Source organism: Condylostylus longicornis, unplaced genomic scaffold (assembly GCF_029603195.1).
Source record: "Condylostylus longicornis isolate FDR11 unplaced genomic scaffold, ASM2960319v2 ptg000004l, whole genome shotgun sequence".
NCBI lineage: Eukaryota > Metazoa > Arthropoda > Insecta > Diptera > Dolichopodidae > Condylostylus > Condylostylus longicornis.
Window position 1 is genome coordinate 19,561,666 of NW_026577973.1, and position 14,948 is coordinate 19,576,613.

Consider the following 14,948-nt stretch of genomic DNA (forward strand, 5'->3'; position numbering starts at 1 on the left):
ACACCCTTGAAGATAACATGGTGAAATTTTATATGTACAAAGATCTTTGCTAGAAACTTATTTCCGTAGAAGGAAATTTTTAACTATCTGCCCTCCTCAACATATGTATATATCCCCTCCCTTCCCCCCCCCCCCCCAAAAACCTAAAAATCCCATTTTTTAACTATTTATTGCAGTAAAATCATAAGCATTTTTGAAATTTTGTAAACGCAGAAAACCAGTGGCTTTAAAAAAAACAAAATGGTCGTTAAAATTTGCATTATCTAAAATCTATTTTTTCCAAATTTTTGAAGTCGTTTTTCTTCTAGACTCCAGCTTGTAACAGCTTTTCTGGAATTCGGAAATTTTAACTGCTTTTATACACAAATAAATAGTTCATTTGCTCAAGTTACCGTTTGTAAAATTTGAACTTTTGACGCCTTATATTTCCGAAACCGCAATCTTTTTCAAATTTATATAAATGCAAAAAGCTAACGGTAAATTCGATTATATTAAAAAATATGATTATTTTGCTTAACTCACGCAATTAACCCTTAAAATCGAGCATTGTGTTAATCGACTTTAAATGAATTTTTGCTTTATTTCAAAGACTGCATAAATCGTTAATCCTAAATATATGCAATCCTATAATTCTAATCCTATCGTATATAAGCGAAATAATTTGGTTAGGTTGTTTTCCAAAGCAGTATTTTCAAGTGTTGAAGGGAAAAGGCGCGGATTTGCTGAAATGGCAAAATATATTTTTAAGTTTGAATAAAAGTCCGAAGAATTAATATTTAATGCGTTTTTATTTTAAAGTAAATTAAAACAAATAATAAAAAAAAATAGAGAAAATAAAAAAAGTGAATTAATCAACTTCTTCAACAGTGGGTCCACTTCCCCCACTACCACCACCACCCCCTTGTTGCTGACCATGTCCATGCATTTTTGCCATAATTGGACCACATACCCTTTGACAGTCTTTCATATGATCTTCAAATTCCTCTTTTTCTGCTAAGCAATTCGCATCGAGCCATGACATCTCTGACGAGCATTTTTCTCTTACAGTTTGTTTATCAGCTTCCGACAGTTTACCGGATGGAGCATCCTCAACAGCCTGAATTTAATAAAAACGATTATAAAAATAAAATCTTTTGGAGTTAAACTGGATTTCTTACTTGTTTACAACTGAATATATATCCTTCTAAGGCATTGCGGGCAGCTATTCTTTGTTTTTGTTTTTCATCTTCCTCTTTGTATTTTTCGGCTTCAGATAACATACGATCAATTTCTGCTTTTGATAATCTACCTTTATCATTTGTAATTGTTATTTTCTCTTGTTTGCCCGTACTATTGTCCTTTGCAGAAACGTGCAGGATTCCGTCAGCATTTAAATCGAACGTAACTTCAATTTTAGGTACGCCTCTAGGTGCTGGGGGAATTCCAGTTAAATTGAATGTTCCTAGTAAGTTATTATCTTTGGTCATAGCACGTTCACCTTCATAAACCTGAATTGTAACAGCACTTTGATTGTCACTATATGTGGTAAATGTTTGTTGTTGTTTACATGGTATACGTGCATTACGTTCTATTAATTTTGTCATGACTCCTCCAGCTGTTTCAATACCTAACGACAATGGTGTGACATCTACTAAAAGGACATCTTGAATTTGGGAACTACCTTCACCAGTTAAAATGGCTGCTTGAACAGCAGCACCGTATGCAACAGCTTCATCGGGGTTAATTGATAAGTTCAATTGCTTGCCAGAAAAGAAATCCTGCAACATCTTTTGAATTTTTGGAATGCGTGTTGAACCACCAACTAAAACAACGTCATGAATTGAAGCTTTATCCATTTTAGCATCGGATAAAGAACGTTCAACGGGTTGTAATGTTGATCTAAAGAGATCCATATTTAATTCTTCAAAACGAGCTCTAGTTATTTTCGAATAAAAGTCGATACCCTCATGAAGAGCATCAATTTCTAAGGAAGCTTCTGTGCTAGATGACAGTGTACGTTTAGCACGTTCACAAGCTGTTCTCAAACGACGTAATGCTCGAACATTGCCTTTAAGATCCTTTTTATGCTTACGTTTGAATTCTTCGCAAAAGAAATTCACTAAACGATTATCAAAATCTTCGCCACCCAAATGAGTATCTCCGGCTGTTGATTTTACTTCAAAAAGTGAACCTTCATCGATAGTTAAAATTGACACATCAAAAGTTCCTCCACCTAGATCAAAAATCAAAACATTCTTTTCCCCTTTTAGATTCTTATCCAATCCATAAGCTAATGCAGCTGCTGTTGGTTCATTAATAATACGAAGAACATTAAGTCCAGCAATCGATCCGGCATCTTTTGTTGCTTGACGTTGTGAATCATTAAAATAAGCTGGAACTGTTATAACAGCATCAACAACTTTACCACCAAGAAATACCTCAGCGGTTTCTTTCATTTTAACGAGAACCATTGAACTTATTTCTTCAGGTGCAAATCGCTTGATTTCACCTTTAAATTCAACTTGTATTTTTGGTTTGCTGCAGTCATTAACAACAGTAAATGGCCAATGTTTCATATCATCTTGAATTTTCGGATCATCATATTTTCTACCTATGAGCCGTTTTGCATCAAACACAGTGTTCTTTGGATTCATGGCCACCTAAAATAATATTAATATTTGATTAATTATTTAATAAAATATTAATATTAATATTATATTATATTGCTTTTGAAATTTTTTAATGAAAAAATTAATTTGTAGTAATAAATAAGAAACCGCATCTTTAAATTCTAAAATTATAGAAAACAATTTTTTATGAATTTGAATGAAATATTTCAAAGAAATATTATAAGTAAGGAAAATTCAAGTTTTTGGGCCGTTTATAAATGTAAGATAAACGGCCTAAGAAACTTAAATCAAACATAATAATATGACAATTAAGATTAAGTTGTTAAGTATCAAAAACTTTGTCTATATGATAAAGATTATATTTTAACAAAAAATTTCTAATTAAGTTTTTCTCTCAAAACTCAAAAAAAGTCAATATATTTCTAAGGGTTCTTTGCTCTCAATTTTTAATATAAAGTTTAGGTTGTGTGCAATTTTCATTTGCTGTATTTATTTTATTTATTTAGATAAAAATAATTTAAGAAATAATAAAAATTTTTCTTTTCTCTTTTTTTGAAGGCATTCAGAATGTTAAAAAGAAAAAAAAAACAAAAATTTTCCATTTAAATTGAAAAAATTTAAAATTAGAATTTCTAATTATAGGATTTATGACGATATGTTAGTATGTACGTATGAGAATAATTGTTGATAGCCAAAAATATTAAATGTTTTTATCTTTTTACTTTAAATGGCTGAGAATTTTAAATATAAAAATTCAAAAAAAAAAAAATAATTTATTAAATTAAGACGTTAAAAGATCTTTTAAAATTCCATATAAATAATGAAATTCCAAAATCTACTCTAAAGACTACAAAATTTCAACAGATATGGTGCTTTTCTAATATTTTAAAAATGAAAAATAATTTTTTTCATTTTTTTAAATTGCATCAAAATGAAATGTTTAAAATTATTTTCCTAAAAATTAATAATGAGCAATAAAATCGATTTTCACGTATTTACTAAAATATTACAAGGTGATTATGGTAATTAGGCCTTTTATAATTTAATCAAACGTGATTTAAGTATTTTTTTGTTAATAAAATGAATATATGTGTATAAAAGTATAATATTTTTAAGATTATATTTCTGAATTATAGTAAAAGCAAAATAAAAATAGCGATTTCACACCTTTAATTGAAAATAATAAATTCACTTGTACGATTGGTTCAGATATTTTCAATATTATTTTGGATTTTTCTATTTTTGATAATAAAACAGTTTGTGTATATGCTGTCATTTTGGTATGGTACCAATTTTTTGGTATTTAGTATTTTTTTTTTATTGAAAATAGTAACACATTAAAAATTTTATCAGGCCAACTCAATATCGACTCCTTTGTATATACATATGCATATTAATTGTTTCTTTATGGCTTATAATGTTAATTTCATCTGTTGAAAAATTCCAGTTATTGGCATTTGATACTTAAGTATATTATCTGACAGCAACAATGGGCGAATATATAAAATTTGTATATTAATAGAAAAATGTAAAATCGTCTCTTATTAAAAATTTAACAATCAGTCATATGACCAAAACTAAACCGACATTCATGTATAAAAATACACAAACTGAAAGGTCAACAATTTACCAACAATTTAGCTTCTCTATCATGGAGAAATACATTTTCGTTGAAAACGCGACATATTGAATTTGATGCCATCATAATACCTCTCTTATTTTATTTAATGCGTTTGGTAAAAACTCATTAAAATAAACTAAAAAAAAAAGCATTTAAAGTAGTATTGATACCAAACAGTGACTTTCAACAAATAGTGGGTCTGGAATCTAAATTAGTAAGTTTTAAAGCAAGGGACATTGGATTTTTTCACATTCAATTTGAATTGCGTATATAAATGCGAGTGAATAAGATATTTTTTGTAGCCATTAAACTAATTAATACTTCATATGTTTCATATGATGTGATATAAATCGTCAATAATTTTTAATGTGGCGATGAATTTATTAATTCTAATAGTTTGTAAAACACTGTAGTTAATAAAAGTGGTCATCGTAAAATTTATTCGTAGTGAACACAATTACATACATATATTTGTACTCGCATACATAATATGTACATTTTAAATTTCAAAAAAGGAAAGAACGACATTTTCAAAACTAATTTTATTAGAGTTTGGCCAACAATCTTGTATCTACTACTTGTATACTTACAATATAAAAATAATAGTTAAAAAAACTACAAATCAGATCAAATAACATACTTTATTATTATTGCTTATTATTGTAATATAAATTTGTATTTTTAGGAAACACATGTTATTACTGAGTTTTTTTTTTCAGTGACGGATAGTAAACATAAATCATGAGTGAATCAATTCAAATTGATTTTTGTTCACATTTCATTGAATTTTGCTTAAGTTAGTCTTTCTTAAAAATATTGAAAAAAAAATTTAAAGTTTTACTAAAACAAATGGTTATATGGCAATAATGATGTAGGATATAATATATGTGTTGTATATATATATAGGTGCTACATATTATGTGTATACCTATAAATTATTATAATATGTAGTTTGTGGGTAACTTAAAATCATATGCTTCTCAAAAAAGACACAGCTAATTGAATTGGTTGTTTGTAAAAAAAAAATAAATATGTGTGTATATAAAAAATTCGATATTATTTGGCCAAATATGTATTTAACAACTAATATGAGCTCATACAGCACTTTTAATAATTATAAACTAAATATGGAAATTGACAAACTATAGAGTGTTGTCAAAAACTTATAAGTTTTTTATTGACTCAAATATAATAGAAATCTTTTGGGAATTTTTATATTATTTGTAATAAAAAATGCATTAATTGCATCATAACTATGCCTATTAAGGAATTTTTGAATGTTTCACATTATAATAAAAACCATTATTGAAAGATGCTTCTATTTAAAAACTATTTTCATTTAATATTTAATTAAAAGTTATTTATACATTAAGTAATTATAACTAATTATATTTTTTCAATTAAATTTATAAATATAGACAGACGGTATAAATTTTTGATTGACAGCTTTCGAATTTTTGGCAAAATGTCGTAATATGACATTTATATTAAATATCGGAAAAAAAAAACAAGCTATCAAACACGTTATTGAAAATATAATTTTGCTTTGGAGCATGTATACACACGTCAACTACTGCTATGCATGCGAATGGGATTTTAAAAAATTTTAAGCGTTTTTGGAATTTAATATAATTTCATTGTATATATGGATGTGTATTTAAATTGGAAATAAATAATGTTAAATATTTAGAAAATTATAGATTTGATATTTTATTGTACTTTTAATTTAATATTTCTGAGCATATTTTGCATTACTTTAGTTTATGTTTAAAGAACTAAGTTGAGATTTCGAATAGTGTAGAACAAGAAGTGAAGGTGTTACATTTAATTCAAATCATATAATATTTTTCATAAATGCTTTTTTATAAATTTATTTTGAAAGGTCATTTGCATTGCACATTTATTTGAATCAAAGTTGAGCTTGCTATTTCAGCAGCCCTAGACTAATAGTTTTTGAAGAAAAAATATTGGCTGATAGTTCTTAAGCCAATATTGCAACTTTGTACGATTAGTTTCAATTAAAATGGGCCAATCCTACTATATTAATCTGCGAGCAGTGAAAATATACAAGAATTTACATATATACATATATGTATATTTTATGGGGTCGCGAATATTTTCTTCTTGTTGTTACATACATTTTGCGTAACTGAATATATCGCCTTTACATACAAATATACTTGTCTGTATAGGTATAAAAAACTCATTCGTCTCTATCATGTTATTTCTCCATTTTTACCGACCGTATTGTGTAAACAATAGGTAGGTTATGTGATGGCAACAAATTTTGCATATCGAGTTTTCGGTGGGAACGTACTTCTCCATAGTAGGGAAGTGTAAATAAACTATTTTTAGCAACCTGTCGGTCTGTCCGTCTGTCGGTCTGTCGGTCTGTCGGTCTGTCGGTCTGTGTGTGCACGCGTATATCTCAAGTTCGGCTGAACCGATTTTGATGAAATTTTATATGTAAGTTTGTTTCCACCATGGCACGGATCGATCAACTTTTGGTATATATCAGGCCTCGGGAACTAAACTTTTTAGCGGGCCTGTTTTACATTTTTCACCATTTTGAAGAAAGTATTCAACCGATTTACTTGAAATTTCATTTATAAGCTTTGCTCGATCATACGCAAAAATTCCTAACTTTTGGAAGAAATCAGGTATCAGCAACTGGGCGTTTACTACGGGCCAAATATACATTTTTGTGTATATAAAGAGAAATAATCAACCGATTTCATTGCAATTTAATATATGAATTCCCCGTATTAAAACAATGAACATATAACTTTTTTGGAAAGATCAGGGCTCCAGAACTGATTTGCGGGCCGATTTTACATTTTTCACCATATCCACAGAACAAATTGATGGAATTTCTTGAAATTTGATATTTGAGTTCTGGTTGTTACCGAAACTAACTGGCGAGCATTTCAGGGAATTCGGGTAGCACAAAGCGAAACTCTACTAAGAGCCAAATTTACATTTTTCTGGGTATGTTAACTATAAGCTTACTAATGTCTTAAAAATTGGAAAGAAGTATTTAACAGACATTTTTATAATAATCTGTAACACTTTTATTTAACTAGACAATACACAATGCGGTCGGTTATGTGCTGACCACATCAGATTTTTTATATTATGACACTGCTGAACCTATTTACTACTTTCCAAATTTTCGAAAGAACCACTGTGTGAGTTGATTTTTCAACATAAATCAAAATGGCTAAGCACAGTTTAAATAGATTAATTAATATATGCAATTTCAAAGTTATGAATTTAGTTCAAAGAAAGCATTTGTATTGAGATATAAGCTTTGAAAAACACTTGCATTCAATTATCTTATAGGTTCAATTCTAAATTATTCATTTCTATTCAAAATGTCAAAGCAATTCCTTTTATATATAAATTACAATTATAATGAACAATTCTCCACAATATTATATTTAATATATAATTATCTAAAAAAAAAAAACAGTAGGTCTATTCTTATAATCTGTACCTATCTTATATTAGAATACTATCATGTACAAGTATACTTATATGTAATGTCCAATATGAGAAATATTTTAACCTTGTAGTACAAAACATTTTATACCTTAGAATAAACATATAATAATTAACGTTTTTTGAAAATTCATACCTGATTTTTGGCTGCATCACCTATCAATCTTTCCGTATCATTAAAAGCAACATAACTGGGAGTTGTACGATTTCCTTGATCATTAGCAATTATCTCAACTTTACCATGTTGCCAAACACCAACGCATGAATATGTTGTACCTAAATCAATGCCAATTGCTGGAACTTTACCCATTTTATAATTTTTCGTTTATAAATTAATTAACAAATATGTATATATATGTATATAGGTATATTATATAGATGTTTAGTTTTAGTAATAATTAGAATTAAGTATAGCTTATAGATTTTTGTAATAAAGTGTTCACATATGCTTTTTATTAAAAAAAATTTATTTCAAGTTTTATTGTTTGTTTTGATTGATTTGATCACACACACGATAGAGCAATTTATATAATCAGTTAGGGAAAAATCATAGAGCGCAATATATTTATTTGAAATTGTTCTATTTTGACTACAAATTTATACTAAAAATGGATTGAAAATTAAATTTCAAACTTTTTTATTATTTTTGTGACGTTTTCTTTTCTGTTTTTGTTGTGATATTCAAAAATAAATTTGAAATTGCTTCCTATGATTTTGTTGTGTTGTTATTTAAATGCACTGAAAATATTGAACTTTTTGTACAGTGAAAATTTTCTAGGAGATGGTTTTAGAATTTTCCACGATCTGCTTGCAATGAGTTGAAAATATGGACTAAAATAATTTTTATTATAATCGTGTATTTATTTTCAATTTCAACAGAAGAAAAAAAATTTTCAATTTTAAGTAAAATGTTGTGGTTGTTGTTGTTATTGTTGTCGTCGCTAAAAGTTCTATATGATCATTTATTATTTTATTTTTTTTCTCACTTGTTTATTCCAAAAAATACATTAAGTGGGAGGATTTCATCTTACTACAAGTTGTATGAAGATTATATGAATTTTTTTTTATTCTCGAACACATTTCATATAGAAAATATGAAAATTTTCTTGAAATTTCTATTTCACATTATGCTTACAAATTTTACTTAATGTTAATGCTATTAATCAAAGAGGACGATTGACTCACTTTTCATTTTAGATTTTCTTTATTTTCTTTTTTAATTAATAAATAGGCATGCATACTATGTAGTATACAAAACACCTGACTTGTGAATCTTTAACAAAATTATATTTAGATTATTAAAGTATGGACTATTTTTGAAATTATTGTGCTTATTGTGTTTTGAAAATGTTGTAGCTTTTAATGTTTTGTGTTCATACTTATTATAAAATAGTTGGTATACACATGCATTCATACTATTATATTTTTAATAATCGCATGGCATGCAATAAGGTAGGCATTGTGAAGACATGTTGATGAGTGTGCGGGCCTGTTTGTGTCACTTATGTTTCTTAATTTTTGTGGGGTAATGTTGAAAAAAATTTATACTTTAGTTTAATTTTTCGTGAGGCGGATTAACTTTTTTTTTGGAAAATGTTCCGTTTGAGTAGTCGGATCTTTTTTACGGGCCTATTTTACATTTTCCTCAGATCATACAAATATTTATAAAGGAATTAGGGAACTCCTTTTGATGAATTTCTTTGAAATAAATTTGAATATTTAAACTTTGTTTGCTGAAGCAAGTTACTAATGAATTTGGGCTGATTTCGCATTTGGATCCTATTTAAGAAATTAAATAACGAGATATATCAAAGAAACTAACCAAATTTTCTATTTGGGAGATATATGAGCAAGGTTGCTAATTCTTTTCTTAGAATTTAGATTAAATTAGTATTTAAAGTATATTTTCATAATCTTTTGCAAAGCATTAACTATTATAAACTGATTTATTGAAATTTATATTATTTAGAAAATATTCGCTGTTCGGATATGTGTTAATGACATCAGATTTTTTTTTATATATATGCATACATAATGTGTATTTTGAATTACTTCAAATGTATGCACTTGTTAGATCTTTCTTTGTGTGAAGATAAATGCTCTAAAAGTTTATTCTTTCGAAAAAGTTTTTTTAATTTTTAAAAGTTTTGGTTCTTGTTTTTATTTTAGAGATGAAATTTAGTGATTCCATTCTAGAACCCAAAATGCAATGTATAAATTTATATGCTCTAGACACACGCATATACTAATTTCCACATGGTAAATAAGAAAAATGAGAAAAAGTTTTTCTTTTGATTATAAATAAAATTTTGTAATTATCAATTAAAATTTTTTATGAAATAATGTGCATATCTAAATAGAAGGTTAAATTTGGTATGTTCGTGTACGTTATGTACATATTTGATTGTGCTATAACACTGAGGAATTGCGTAGGGGCTAGATATTTATGATTTCTAAAAAAAAATTTTCGAAAAAATTTTCTTGATTGTTTCCAACTTGAAATAATAAATTAAATAAATAATTTTTGGAAAATTCTACTTAAATGCAAAAAGGAAATTTTAGTAATTAAATTATTTTTTTCGTAAAAATTATAGTAAAGTGATAAAATTTTTCAGGTATTTGAATTTTGTGATTGATATTTTCTACAAAATGTCGTATATATGTCTTGATGTTCTGAGTTATGACACATTGAGATTTTTATGAAGGACTAAAACGATAAAGTATAGGTGATAGAGAGTACTTTATATGATTTATTTGCGGAAAATATGTAAAAGAGAAGAGCTGCTTTTTGTATATCATAAGTGTGTATGTATTATGTTTTGTGAATCATTTTTTGTGTTCCTATCTTTAAAAGTTTTAAAAATTTACATTTTAGAATCTTAGTTACATAATAGATATTTGCATACCTTCATATATTGTTAACTGGTTTTTTATCAAAAATTTTCCTTGAATTTGAAATAAATTTCCTTGAATCAAATCAATGGTTGTAAAGTTTCTCACCTTTATATATCCAGATTGATATATTTTCGATTAGATTGAAAAACTTAAATCTGTTATATCATTTTAGTATGACGTATTAACATTATTAGGATAAAAGCAAGTAAAACAGTAAAAAAAAAGTAAACTAAAATTCCAAAATTTAGTTTGTGTTTTACAATATAAATTTATTACTTAGTATGTATATATTATACTTAGTATGCCTTAGTATGTATATATTAGACTTAGTATGTATATATATTCTTTTTCTTAAATACAATTTTCTATTTTTGATTGATAAAAAAATATTGACATTTTACAACTACCTTATATGAGAATATTAAAAATTATTTTAAATAACGTTTTATTTATATGTTCGAAAACATTGTAAGCCTTATATATAGCTAATATAAAATATTTACATATTTTCAATGTTAATTAATATGGCACACAGTTTATATGCTTTTCCAAATTTTGTAATAATATCGGCATCTTAGCATACAATTTTCATATATGATATTGATCCGGTTAAGTACTTAACCTAAAGTAGGTCTATATAAGTTAAGTACAAAATCTATAGTAAGTTTTGAAAAAATTTATTTAAAATAATTCTGATATCACGAAATACTATTAAGATACTATATGGCTCAAGCTTCCGAAATACTTTCTTGTAAAACTAAATTTAGATTATAAGCCTGCAGTAAACGTACTTTTCAAAAATTTTCTTTCAGATATTTTGCATAATTTTATAAATTACAGTTTAATTTCATTAATGTAAGAAATTTTCATTAACATAAAAAAGGAATATTAAAAAAAAACATTAATAACTAATCTTTTAATGAATATCAAATTTCGGCATGAAATTATTAATGTTAGCGCCTCATTAAATTAGTACATAACACATTGCATTGTGAATTTTTCAAATATTATTATAAATTGATACGAATATAATTTCCTGAAAAGTTTGTCAGTGAATTTCATTGTTAAACAGAACTTAGATATTGAATTTCAAGAAACTTCATTTTAATCATGTCCTTAGATACGTTATAAATTGGCTTTTTATGAGTGCTCACTGACGAATTAGATACTTCATTGTTTGAAAAACCACAAAATTTCTTAAATATTTTCATACAAAATGTAATATCAATTCATAGTAAAGGTCCAATTGTTAAGGCTTTGTACATCCAAAGAGTCGATCAACCCGTTAGAAATCCAAATTAAATTCAAACAAAAATTTTCATCAGAGTCGGTTGAGCTGTAATTGAGATACACGAAGTGCACACATATCATAGGACGGAAAATCTTCCTTGTTGTATGGAATGCGGTCGGTTGTAATTAGAACTGTTGAATAGTTAAAATTAGTTTTAACTAAAAATTAATTATTACTAAGCTTTTACTTTCTCTTACTTTTCTTAGACGCGATACTAGATGTCTCATTATCACTAATCTTAGTAGTATATGTATTTATATTAGAGACCTATATTTGTTCCAATATCTAATATGAGTTCAAATATTTTATGAGATGAATAATCCAATGAAAACTCTTAACAAGAGTAAATTAATTGGGTATTAGATTATTTCGAATTCTTAGCGAAAGTGATTGGCCCAGGCATTAGTTTGAACTAAAATATATAAAGTTCATTATTTAATATTTCATTGTTTAAAAGTATTAATAACCATATTTAGAACAAAAATGTTAATGAAAGTAAATTTATGTACATACACTTATATGTATATACACATGTTATGTACATAATTTAAATTTTCAATTTTCTTTTTACTCCATCTTAGAAACGTAAATTATTTTTAAAATGGCATGAATAAAATTTTAAAATTTATTAATAGAGTTTTCTATTCGAAGTTAAATTTAGTAATTTCGCTGAATGTAAAAATTTATAAGTATTAAATTGAATTTTGTATAACAATATTACCTACATTATAGGTATAATTTATACACATGTAAGTACATAACTGTACTTGCTTTCATTTTCAAATTAATTTTCAATTTGTCTATTCTTTTAAAAGCTTTATAGATTTTATGTTTCTCTCCACAAAAAATAGAATTTACTAGAAAACTCTTTCAGATTTATTTTGTATGTATGTACTTATATGCGTATGTTATATGTATGTATATGTATAAAGATATCATGCGCTGAGAGAAAATCTTCAGAGATAAAAGCTTTCACTTTGACGTTATTCTATATGTATAATATTATTTCATTTACCCGATAAAATAAATTGACAATTTTATGAATAATCGTCGTTAGATCAACGGCATTAGATCAACAAAAACAATTATCTTTTGCCTTTCTTCTTCTTCTTTTGTGCTTCAGGCCATGCAAAACCACGTGACTTTAAAACATCCTGTAAAACAAAAACAAATTTAATGTATAATAGTTAATTATATTGAGTATTAATTTAATAAATTTGAAATAAATGTAATTATTTAATACAATTCATGTTAGTTAAGTGCATATTTTGTATCATGTGATAATTTCGTATAGGTGTCTAGTAATGTAACTATAAGAAAATAAATACATACATACATATGTATGCATCTGTATCTTTTAATACAAAAAAAATATAAAATGCTTTTCATATTATTTTATTGAAAAATATGAAATGAGAACTCGAATATTAGTTGAAGGAGTGTCATAATGTCAAGCTAAGTATGAAGATTCACATGAAGAATATATACTTATTTCAGTTTTTAAAAGGGGGTTTCAATAATATAGATGAGGGTTGTGAAACATGCTCAGAAATTTCCCCAATTTAAATAATGTTATATTATCATATTTATATTTTTGCAAATTAAAATAAAAAATTTCTAATTTTCAGTATCTGTAAGTTGCAAAACGAATTTAACTAAAACTATTAGATGAAGTATACTGTTACTGTTCTTATTGTTTACTAACTTGCACATTATGGCAGCAATAGTAAGCATTATCCATTGCTGCATCATTAAATATATCACATTGAAATGATTTGCCTTTTGCTGCACCACCTTTTTTCTTTCCTTTTTTTTTAGTACCGCCAGCACCACCAGTTTCACCACCATTAGCTTCGCCACCCTCATTTTCTTCACCATTACCTTCTCCACTTTTTGCTCCATCACTTGCAACAGCGGTAACAGTAGCAGCTGCCGCTCCATTAGCATCTTTACTATTACGTTTCTTTTTTTTGGGGGGCATAATTTAGTGCATAAATGCTTTTGACTTACGCAATTTTAATCAAATTAGATACCATAAAGCGTTTTCATGTACAATTTATACACAATATTAATGAATTATTTAATTTATAACTTCTTTCTTTGTTTTTCAATAAAAATAATTGCAATATTTAATTTTAAATTATTAGAATGTTATGGTATAACAGAAATAAATTGAAACAGTTAAATTTGTTTATATTTTTTTTTAAATGCTTTTTCTACACTTATAACAATTTTTGTGTATTAAATATTGATTAAATGAAAAATAAAAAAAAAAACTTTCGTTGCTATGAAATGAATCGATTTGCTAAGAGACGTTCCATATAACTTAATATGGAATTGCTACGGCATTTGTGCAGCAATAATACACTTATGGATTCATTTCACTGTCAGTGTGAATTTTTTTCTATTATATTGTTGCCATTCATTGTGAAAAACAACAAACAAAGTAAAACGCTAATAAAGTTTTTCAAGCAAATTTTATTTTGCTTTTCATTAATTTTATAGCTATGAATAGTCTTTTCATGTATACATATGCAAAAGTGTCAATAAATTTTGCTTCGCTGGGAATAACTGTAAAATAAATGCTTGAAAATAAATACAAACTATAAATTTTGACTCTTGATCTTCAATTTATTATTTGAAATTTTATTTTAAACAAAAAACAATTATTTGTGATGCAATTATCTTACGCTACTATACGAGCTGTTAATTGAGCCGTAGAAAACACTGGGTCAAACATGATAGCTTTTATACAAGTTAGTTTTAAAAAAAATTTGTTTGAAATAGAAAGAGAATGAAAGTTTTCACTTTTCTTTTATAAGAAAATTTAAAACATTAGCGAATTTCTAGTAGATAAAGTTTTTCTGTACTGGATAATTTGACATTGTGTTTTAACATTCCTAAAATAAAAAATATTTTGTAATAAAACGGATCTGACTCGGCTTTAACGAATTTAGGTTACTGGTTATTTATTTAGGTTGCTTGTTAATGGTTTTAAATGCAAAAACTTATGACCTTCAGAGTATACTGT

General features: G+C 26.5%; 2 protein-coding genes across 2 annotated transcripts; both read right to left on the reverse strand.

The window, feature by feature from the left end:
* Positions 1-799: 799 nt before the first annotated feature.
* LOC129608415 (heat shock 70 kDa protein cognate 2) lies at positions 800-8,568 on the reverse strand. The gene is made up of 3 exons (XM_055519908.1): positions 7,868-8,568; positions 1,158-2,639; positions 800-1,096 (listed from the first exon to the last, which is right to left on the reverse strand). The coding sequence occupies exons 1-3, from the start codon at positions 8,039-8,041 to the stop codon at positions 848-850; spliced, it is 1,905 nt and encodes a 634-aa protein (XP_055375883.1). The 5' UTR covers positions 8,042-8,568; the 3' UTR covers positions 800-847.
* A 4,434-nt stretch (positions 8,569-13,002) lies between these two features.
* On the reverse strand, positions 13,003-13,898 carry LOC129613767 (small lysine-rich protein 1). Its single transcript, XM_055527982.1, has 2 exons — positions 13,623-13,898; positions 13,003-13,071 (listed from the first exon to the last, which is right to left on the reverse strand). Exons 1-2 carry the CDS (start codon positions 13,896-13,898, stop codon positions 13,003-13,005), a joined length of 345 nt encoding a protein of 114 aa, XP_055383957.1.
* Between the last annotated feature and the right edge of the window lie 1,050 nt (positions 13,899-14,948).

Excerpts from the sequence above, each read along its gene's own strand:
- LOC129608415 (XM_055519908.1), bottom strand. The coding sequence starts at position 8,041 with ATGGGTAAAGTTCCAGCAATTGGCATTGATTTAGGTACAACATATTCA. Across the intron at positions 2,640-7,867 it reads GTGATGCAGCCAAAAATCAG|GTGGCCATGAATCCAAAGAA; the intron begins GTATGAATTTTC and ends ATATTATTTTAG. Across the intron at positions 1,097-1,157 it reads ATATATTCAGTTGTAAACAA|GCTGTTGAGGATGCTCCATC; the intron begins GTAAGAAATCCA and ends TATTAAATTCAG.
- LOC129613767 (XM_055527982.1), bottom strand. The coding sequence starts at position 13,898 with ATGCCCCCCAAAAAAAAGAAACGTAATAGTAAAGATGCTAATGGAGCG. Across the intron at positions 13,072-13,622 it reads ATTGCTGCCATAATGTGCAA|GATGTTTTAAAGTCACGTGG; the intron begins GTTAGTAAACAA and ends TTTGTTTTACAG.